Consider the following 10,278-nt stretch of genomic DNA (forward strand, 5'->3'; position numbering starts at 1 on the left):
GCACTTATACTTGCAATTGCATGAATAAAAAGCAAGCAATACAGTCGTGCATGTACATGATTATACATTGTACTGATTGTATATGGACACAAATCAATTGAACAGAACGTGCAAAATAATTATGTGGTGGGAATTACATACGTAAAATTATAACAGACAAGCAATGTCATAAAAATAATGGGGATCGAACCTTATACACAATTAAGTTCATCAATCACAGCATGTTCCGTGGCTGATATACAGGGGTGCTCCAATCCATGAATACGACAGAGTTCCTGTTCATTGACACAAAACCCACCACGGGGTACAAATCGTCCATCAGTTCTGCAAGCTTCACTCTGCAAACAAGAGCTCCATTTCTCGTGAAGAAAACATGTTCTCCTTCCTCCTTCGACTCGCTGTGATCTATCCCACACCCGACAGTGTCTCCACGGTAACAGGGGGGAGCATCCAAGCTATGATGTTCGTCACTGTTGTATACTGCCTTCACTTTACCAGCCATAATGTTGTACGCTATTGAGACTGAAGCAGCTCCTGGTGCATAACGCACCTGGAAATCCTTGGCTGCAAGTCCAATCAAAATTGTGTCCGAACGTTTTACGATGTTAGCTGAAAAGTAGTTCCAATTTTTATGTAGAGGTACTGCAAACTGGGCCATAGCCGGAGCATTAGTGTAGCCACTGTTACCAGCTCCAGAGAAACGTACCAGCTGGTCGGAGTAGGAGCAATTCTGGATCCTCATTAGCCCAACAAATAGGTCCATTGCCTGGAGTGACAATGGACATAATTATGTATATATGTAGAGGCATGGAGAACTACGTGGTATTGTAAAATTATACTTATAATTTGCTGCATACAATTGCAACCATGCAGTGAATTACGTGGCCTTATTTGCCTCACAGTCACATTAATACCAGTACAGTTGAGCCGGAAGACTGAAATATTCGGAATATCCAGAATGAGCCACACCTATCAATAATTTGAGTATAGCCTCTTCATACAAAATCAGCAAACGATGTCCAGAGCTATTACATATGTACTAGTCTTAATTAGACATAATGCATCAGTAGACAGAACTCAAGGTAGCAAGCTACATGTATACTGTTAGGCTAAGCTCAAGCGTTTAGCTGCTTCTGCTAATCATTAGCAACATAAAAAGCTTTTGTGAGTATGTGTTTGCTATGAATATCATTAAACTTGGCGGAATCGGATGATCAGGGTTCGGATAATCAAGGCTCAACTGCACCATAATAATTATACAACATAAGATTCGGATGGAGTAGACAAGGGAAATTCAACATACACAACATACACGGCATTATAGAACGGGCAATTTTGCAATAAATAAATCCTACTACCTGAGGATGCTTTGGTTTGAATGTCTCCATCATTCGTACGGACACCTTGTCCATTGAGCTGGTGAAGGTGATCGAGGGGAAGAGACCACCATCCGTGTAGCTGGAGCGGACACGACCTATCTCGCAGCCATTATAAGTGAAGAACACAGAGCAGTACTTCGTGTTGCTCGGCGAGAAGGCCAGACCACACCCAATTATGTCACCTACAGTGCCATGTGAAGCGATTTCGTTCATGAATAAGTGACTACACGTATTTGGGTAACTACTTCATTTATACATACCAAAACGCACCTATCAAATATATATACCTTACTTTTAGTGAGTATAACTTTCTAATGAGTATTCTTACATTTGGAGTCACAATGTATATATACATATAACTATAATCGACGGTAAAAAGCAAAAATCCTTCGAGCCGGATTTGAACCAGCGACCTATGGATACCTACACCACTACAGTCCACCTCTCTACCAATTGAGCTATCGAAGGGTTACATGAGTGAAAGTAAATAGTCCTAGAATGGGGTTTGGATTTTGAACAACTGCAACGCAGGACTTGCAAAGTTACCATACTAAAAACTAAAACACTTTTTTACAATCACAAAACGTGCCCTCACCTTTGTGGGGTACTGGTCCAAATACATTTCCCTTGGTTGAGCCTGTATACAGACACCCATCATCAGTGTGATACGCTACCGAGCCATTCGTCCAACCAGTTGCATGATCCAGGGGGAACTCATTTGGGACAACGCCCACTGCGATTCCAACCGGCCCCACTCCGAGCAGGTTAACTTCAAAGTACTGCATGTCACTTGAGAATGGTGTAGCAGCTGTAGCGAGTGATGTCATCACTCGAATTTTAGATATTTCTCGCCCATTTTCTCTGTATGTTAGGATCTGAGAATCTTCACTGCCACTGGTGACATTAATGCCACAAAGAGTTCTCCAAAAACTTCGTCCAGGTTCTATATTGCACGGTGCATTTACTGAGCTGTTCATTTTGATCTTGACCTTCTCACCAGAACTGTGCATTCCTATCGTTGGAAACAGGCCGCTAGCTGGCACCTTGTGTGTAGTATGGCCAAGTTCATCGCCATTTCTAGTGAAATACACCTGCACCTCAGATAATAGAGCCGCATCAGTAGAGTGTGACCTAATTCCGAGTCCAACTACGTCATTTTTCTTCCATGACGGACCGAAGGCATGACCACTTCCGGAGTACTGAAACAGTCGCCCATCATCGCCATGGTAACCAATGGAGTCTCGTTCCCATCCCGGATGTCTTCCTAGTGGGTAATCAGCTGGTGCTAATCCAATTCCAATTGTGCATTTCTCTCCTGTATCGAGGACTTCAATCTCAAAATAGGAATGTTTCGATACTTGGAGTGCTTGGCTGACTTGGGCCACACCCACATCTCCATCCGTTCTACCAGCACTAGTGTACTCAATAACCCTGCCACGTAGTAGTACCCGTTCCGATCGGAGCCACCCTGTGAGGGAGGTGGGGTCCCATACTGGCTTGGGGATGCTCAGAAATGGAATAACTGAATCTTCTGGAGTAGCCAGAATAATTGTTGGGTACACAAGTTGAGATATCCAAAAGCCAGTGATATTTGTACTGCTCACTTTCATTCGATTGAGATAAAACTCAACATTACAAGCTACATTTTCCTTGAATATAACCATGCATCCCAGTCTATCGCCTATACTTGCTCTTTGTGAGTTTGAGGTGTACGTCTGTGTTCCATTTCTGCTAATTCTTCTTATGAATATCTGACCGGCCATACTGTACAGAACTCCATATGTGTTAGGAGTTGTACAGCCGTGAGGGATGACACTACATAAGCCAACTTGAATCTGTGATTTTTCTTTGCATCCTGTGATCAAAACCTCAAAGTAGCTCTTACAGGGTGTGAATGGTGATTTAGATTGGCAAAAACCTTTGTGTTTTGTTGGAAGAAGACTGCGCTGGCTGCTTTGCAGTAGTTGACCTGATTGAACCACACAGTATGCATTCGACCATTGACTGTCACAGACCATGCTAGAGACAGGGGGGAATTGATTGTGCTGGTTGAAAACGATCGATTCTGACGGTGACTCAATACAAACAGTGGGGAACAAACCTCCAGTAGGGATGGTTACCTTTTGAGTGCCTATAACGCCGCCATTGAATGTGAAGTACACTTCCAATTTTTCGTCTCCTTTTACTGTTAGACCACTTGTTCCAAATCTCAAACCACAACCAACTGTATCGCCAGTAAAAGCTTTGGGTCCGAAATTGTGACCCAAACTCGAATGTTTGAATAGCTTGCCGTCATCCAAGTGATATGCAATAGATTCAGCTCCCCAGCCTACCCAAGAGTTCATTGGGTACCTTGTAGATGCAAGACCAATGGCTATCGCTTTGTCAGTAGCTCTGGAACAAACTTCGACATCGAAATACGATGAGAACTGTGTGAGAGGTGTGCTGGACTGCAAAAATCCTACGGGGAATTTCTTTTTTCCCAGGAGAGCTGTGTGAGTAAGCTTGGACTCATGTAGTTTGACATTTGCATGCCTAGCCCAACCTTGTCCCACTGGGCTGACTGTGGGCCACAGTGCACACATATCGACTAACACTTGAGTGTGGGAGTCCATCATAATGAGAAACGGGTAAACTTCGTTACTGATTTCATCAACAGCAGTGTACGAAACAGCTTGACCATCAACTGTACAGTAGAACAATATTTTGTTCATTGATGGTTGAGGTAAAAGACCACATCCGAATTCTGCTCCACTTTGAGGACCAAAAGACTCTTTTGTTTGAAAGTAATGGTCGTATATCAGCACCACTCCCGTGGCGATGTCAATAGCATACGCTTTCATGCCTTCCATATTGGATCTCAAAAAATTCAAAGGAGAACACTTGGAAGTTGAGAAACCGATCAGAATTCGGCCACTTCTCTCAGTGAGTGGCGTAATTCTGAAGTAAGAGGTGTCTTGTATTCTCAGAGGTGCGGCTTGAATGATTGCCCCAGGCTCAGAGTGAGAAGCTAATTGAACAATGTTGCCTTCTACCTTCATGTTTTGAATCTCACCCCATGCAGTTCTGAATTGTCCTTTCATTTCAGGTAGTGGACTTGGAGCAGATAAGTCAACAGAAACTATACCTCCTTTAGTTCGCACACCAATTGTTGGATAATATCCAAGTTGAGGTATCTTTACTAGCTTTGTGGCAACTAGCTTCCGGTTTACCGTGAAGAAAACTTCTGCGTAGCGTGGTTGCCCACTCTCAGGAAATCTTAAACCACACCCTATTATTGTGCCGCGGTAATGAATAGGAGGACACACAGGTTTAGAGTTACTATTATGAAACAGTTTACTGTCATCAGCGTGCAGACCAATAGACTCTTTCTGCCAGCCAGGGTGTGCACTGAGGGAGTAGTTGAAAGGAGCAAGGCCACAAGAGATCTTGAAGGTTTGTCCACCATTGATAATACGAATTTCATAGTATGGATGGGAAGGAGACAGTGGTACTGCAGCTTGAATAGCTCGTACAGCCAAACTGTTCAGATCCATCATAGCAGCTCGGGAGTCTACAAAGGTAACAGAGTCATACGGCTTCAACTCCCATGTTTGATACCCACGAACAAAGCCCAAAGGGAGCTGATTAATGGGAGGCCATTTGGCAGGGAAGTGTACTGATGCCACAGAGTCTGACAATGGAAGTGAGTCTGAATCGATTGCCAGACAAGGGTAAAGACCGTCTTCAGGAAGAATTGTGAATATACAGCAGACTTGCTGACTGTTTATGGTGAAAAACACTTTCACTCTCTTTGAACGAGTAGTATCAATGGAAGCATCAAGTTTTTCGCTTACACAAGAGGAATCTAAATTTGTTTCATCTGCTGCAAAATCGATACCAATCCCAAGCCGTATCTTCTGTGACAAGAGGTCTGAGCTAATCTTTTCGGGAATTGTACTTGAGATGGAGCCGCTCTTCATTATAAAACCAAACAGAGGAAGATAGCCAACAGAATTAAGTGCTTCACCAGGAATGACTTTCTTTGTAGTAATCACCTTAGGTGTTGCCCCAATGGCTAGCACAGAGTAACTACACATCGAATGCTCAAGCTCAAGTTCAAAATAGGGTGACGTTCTCGATAAAAGAGCATGATTCTGAATAATTCCAGGACTGCCAGGACTGTGTTTTGTTAAGCACATCATGTTATCGGCTCGAATTTCGGCATTCTTCAGGCACCGCCAACCAGAAATCAAATGTGGAGGTGAAGGAAAGTTTCGATAATCTTTTGGAATCGGGTGAGTTTCGAAGTACGTCTCAGGGCTGAGCTGTATGTTTTGAGAGAATTTGATTCTTGATTTATACCCCTTGAGACCAATGGCAGGAAAAAACCCAGCTGGAGGAAGAAACAAGCTAGATGTTGAGGTAAGGCAGCCATTAAAATAGAATTGTACTACTATAGAGTTTTCTTTCTCGCTCGACACTTCTGATTTGTAGTTTAACACAGCTCGGCAACCAATCACATCTCCCTCATTGCACGAAATTGGTGTGCGTGGTTTGTCTAGTTCGACTTCAGAGCCACCACTCAGGACAGATCCAGCCAGTGAATGAAAAGCTATGGAGCCTTCAAGAGCACCAGGTAAATGAAACACAGGATAGTTATCCCAGATAAGGCCTATAGCTATGTTTCCGTTGGGACCAATGTGTTTGATCTCGACTTCAAAGTATGGGTTTTTCTCTGACAATGGGAGCCGAGAAACAACGAATGCATTTTCAAGTGTTTTATCCTCTGAGAGAGAATTCTCAAACGGACCATTACTGTCTTGAAACCTGACTTCGTGCAAGATTTTAAAGTGTTTATTTTCGTCTTTAGTGAAAGTTTTTGCTGTAGAGCATACACTAACTTGTGAGATTAATGGTGGTCGAACAGCACTCTTTCTCTGTGTGGTATGAAAAGTGGGCCCACTAACATTAGATTTTGGAACAGCAGAGAAAGTCTTTGGCTCTTTACTTAGAGTTATAGTTTCTGACACCATCTGGAGGCCTTTAACTTCCGGCAGAGCTAACAGAGGTTGGTCATCAGTAACTGTTGGAGGCACTGAGGTATCTTCTGTGGCATCTTCTATGGCAAGTATTGTAACACTAGTAGATGTATCATGTCCAAGGTCAGTACTTTCAGTAGCTTGCATATCTTCTTGCATTGATTGTGACTGAGCGCTTTTCTTTCCATTGAGACTTTTGTCTGGGTATCTTTTGGTGAGTTGCTTGTCTTGGGGATCGTGGAGAGAAGAAGATGGTGGATTTTGGTAGAGATGCAAATGCTCAGATGGATGTGATCTTCTATGTTCACTTTCACGGGTGTCTTCCAGTCGTTGCAAGTGATGAGTAGGGTCAGCAATTAGACTCAATACGCCTTCCCGGCTTGTCTGTGTGTCTTGGGGATGAGTCATGAGTCGTTTCAGATGGTCGGTAGGAGACATAATTGACGAAGGTTCTTGAGCAGATATTTGCCTTCTAGGCTGTGATGGTGAGCGTGTGGGAACAGGGTACGAAGCACTGAGGTCACTATGCATGGGTAGGTTGAACGGGAGAGGCGGACGTGTCAGTTGTCCAGGAAATTGCCCAGCAAAGGGGTGATGCATGTGCATATAGGTACCATGTGACCTATATTCTGGATGGAATCTTTCTCTTAGTGAAGCGGTTTGGTAGTGCATCATAGGAGGGTAGATAGGATTCTGGTAAAACGAGCGAGGATCATATGGCAACTGTGCAGCACCCATGCCAAAGCGGGACAGATGCCCTGGAGGAATGTGTGGGTGTGGAGGAGGACCGTGTGGGTGTGGAAGCATGGGTTGATCTCTTAGGATGTCTGCTTGCTGACTAGCAGATTTTTGTACAAGAGCCGGAGGGTGAGCCAACCCGTGTTGTAGTACCGGTAGACCCATTGACGACGAAATTACCTTGACCGATTCACCACCACTCATACAGCCAACCTGAGCATAGAATCCGCTGGTTGGTTTCCAGAATGTTGCAGACCCAGCTAGAATGCCGTTTCGATGAAACAAAACTTTGACTTGCTTATCCGAACCATCAATACACTCCACTGTACATCTGATGACATCTCCAGCTTTGCAAGGATGGCTGGTGGCTATCTCTCCCAAGTTACTCTGTAATATCAAGCCATTGTCTGCGTGGAACCCAACAGAGAGATCTTCCCAGCCTAACAGCAAGTTGGGGGAATACAGTTTGCTGCACACACCTAGAGCAATGTAGCAACTATTTCCTGCATTCAGAATTTTCATTTCAAGCCAGCAATTTCTATTGAATGGAACTAGGGGTTGCTTGGAACGGATAGAACCAACAAATTCTTGTCCACCTTGGCCAACATACTCATACACACCTTGTCTACTGTGAACTAAGTTCAGAGTCAGTTCTTCCCAGAAATCCTCATGACGCACATTCCGAGATGGGGGGTTGTAGGGAATAGCCAGTTCAGGCAGCACGATATTCACCTGTTCAGATCTGCTCATCATGCCGACACAAAAGTAGAAGCCACCCAGAGGGGTCCAAGCAGTCACCTGGCCAACCTCTATTTGATTTCGGAAGAAAGTGATTCGATATCGTTTTGGGCTATTGTCGATTGGGTCAAGGGTACACCTCATGAGGTCGTTAGCTTTACACGGACGATTTGTTACCCGTTCCGTACCATGGAAAAGGTTACCATTGTCGGCATGGTAACCAATAGAAGGCTCTTCCCATCCAGGAAACAGATGAGTTGGATAAGATTCACTCACGACTCCTATTGCAATATACCGAGATTCACCAGGATTGATAATACGCACTTCCAGGGTTCGTTTTGCGATGTCCTCCAAATGATCAACTTTGGATTTGCTACGAATAGTTCCAATGGAATTCTCTTTAAGGTCTCCCACACCTGAATATGAGCAAACACCGTTTCCATGGTGAGTGATTGAACGTGGTGTGCTGACCTCCCATAATTCTTCGAACTTGAGTTGCTTCGAAATTATCGGCCGAGATATTTTTATCCTCTCTCCCACACTCATCAAGCCGACTATGCCATAAAAACCACCTTCAGGGAGTGCAGTTTGTGCTTGGTACACATTCTCACGATTGCAAAAGAAATCGACAATCACCTTGGTCGGGTCTTGCAGGCAGATTTTTACAGATACTTTAATGATGTCACCTTTTTTACACGCCTTGTTGAGGGGGATGGCGTTATCGGAGGAATGAAATATGCTCCCTTCGTCCGTGTGGAGAGCAATAGATGATTCTTCCCAACCAGGAAGCAGATGCGTGTCATAGGCAGAGTCACACAACCCCATCGCAAGGTAGTTTAATTCACCTGTTTAATGATGGATAATATTCTGTACATTTTAATTTTTTTATGTATACACACTTGGCTATAAATAATAATGTACATGTACATCATGCATCGTTTAATTCACCTGTATAATGATATACATGTACGTAAGTTTGCTATATCTGTACACTATGCATTTCATTGTCAAATGCCTCATATGTACATGTTTAGTTAGTTATACGTACCCTTGTTATAACTATTAGGTATAGTTACATGTACAATGTATGTACTAGAATCTACCGACAAACACTGTTACGTGTATTATAATAGATGTAGTACACAGTGAATGACTAGGGTAGAATTAGTTGAACAGCATTTACATGGACATTATTGACTATTATAATCAACTATAAATTTCCTACTGCTATACATGTACAAGCACATGCATATACTCACCAGTGTTCAGCAGAGTGACTTCAAATGAGGATATTCCCTCACTCTTGCCCGGGTCCAGGGGGATTAGGGTGCGTATTGATGCTATATCCTTCTCACTACTCCCTCCCTCTCCGATGTAGGAGTAGACACCATGACCGTCATGTGATACATTCGTAGGATCGACTATTCGCCATACAGCATTAAAGATATCAGTATCGGGCTCAACAGGAGCTTTGTGCTGCTGTGTGATCTTGAAGTTTGGCATACTGCCTTAGTCTGTGATACAAAATAGTATGGAATGATTCAGGGTGCGAATACCTTACACTAAATTTATCATACAATGTACAGATAATGTGTGCATGTGCATATCTAATTATTAACACACTCCGAACCTGTACTAAATTCTAAAATATAGAGCGTAGATCTAGGTAAATTTTGATCCGGTGGAAGAACGGCCCAAGGTTATTTTTACATCACCTTATTAAACTTTAACGTACCTACGGACACAAGGACCAACCAGAGATAAAGTAAGGAAAGGGATTGGCTACGGTCGAAAAAATGTGACTATTAGAGCACCACAGTCAATTCTTCCACGCTTGGACTTCACTAATAAAGCACAGGATACGTGTAGCCTTACTAAACGCATTTCTAAAGTCTCATGAGACTAATAACTAACTAAAAGTAATATTACTTCGTTTCGCGGGCGTTGTGCCGGGAAATAATGCGCATCAAGGATGGTTGAGAGGAAATCAATATGAAATCAATGTGAAATGATCACGTGAGTTACTCCCGTTGCCAATCCCTCTATTACTCTATCTCTGGACCAACATTCCATGGAATACTAAATCTGTCCCTGACTAAAATTCGGGTTTCCCATACCATTAATACTATAGGTACGGAATTTTAGACCCCTGGGCTGTTTTTCTGGTGACAGATCAATCGTACAGTTACGGACATGTTGCAGATGTTGTGCGTATACTTGTGTCATGCTCATCATTGATCAACACCAAATAGATCTAACTTACGGTTATCAGGTGTGCCTCCAATGAATTGATCTATGCACATGTAGTCTGTAGATGTATATATATATAATGATGTACATAGGAGCTGTTTCAGTACTTGTACTTTGTGCTGTAAAACAAAATTAGTACACAAAGTCCAAAT

General features: G+C 43.0%; 1 protein-coding gene and 1 non-coding gene across 2 annotated transcripts; both read right to left on the bottom strand.

The window, feature by feature from the left end:
• Nucleotide 1: 1 nt before the first annotated feature.
• Nucleotides 2–10,277, bottom strand: LOC135344995 (uncharacterized). The gene is made up of 5 exons (XM_064542309.1): nucleotides 10,140–10,277; nucleotides 9,136–9,390; nucleotides 1,975–8,721; nucleotides 1,359–1,561; nucleotides 2–766 (listed from the first exon to the last, which is right to left on the bottom strand). Exons 2-5 carry the CDS (start codon nucleotides 9,377–9,379, stop codon nucleotides 215–217), a joined length of 7,746 nt encoding a protein of 2,581 aa, XP_064398379.1. The 5' UTR covers nucleotides 9,380–9,390; nucleotides 10,140–10,277; the 3' UTR covers nucleotides 2–214.
• On the bottom strand, nucleotides 1,765–1,847 carry Trnay-gua (transfer RNA tyrosine (anticodon GUA)). The gene is given in 2 exon segments: nucleotides 1,765–1,800; nucleotides 1,811–1,847. It is a non-coding gene; the product is annotated as a tRNA-Tyr (tRNA).
• Nucleotide 10,278: the final 1 nt, after the last annotated feature.

Source organism: Halichondria panicea, chromosome 12 (genome assembly GCF_963675165.1).
Source record: "Halichondria panicea chromosome 12, odHalPani1.1, whole genome shotgun sequence".
Taxonomy (NCBI): domain Eukaryota; kingdom Metazoa; phylum Porifera; class Demospongiae; order Suberitida; family Halichondriidae; genus Halichondria; species Halichondria panicea.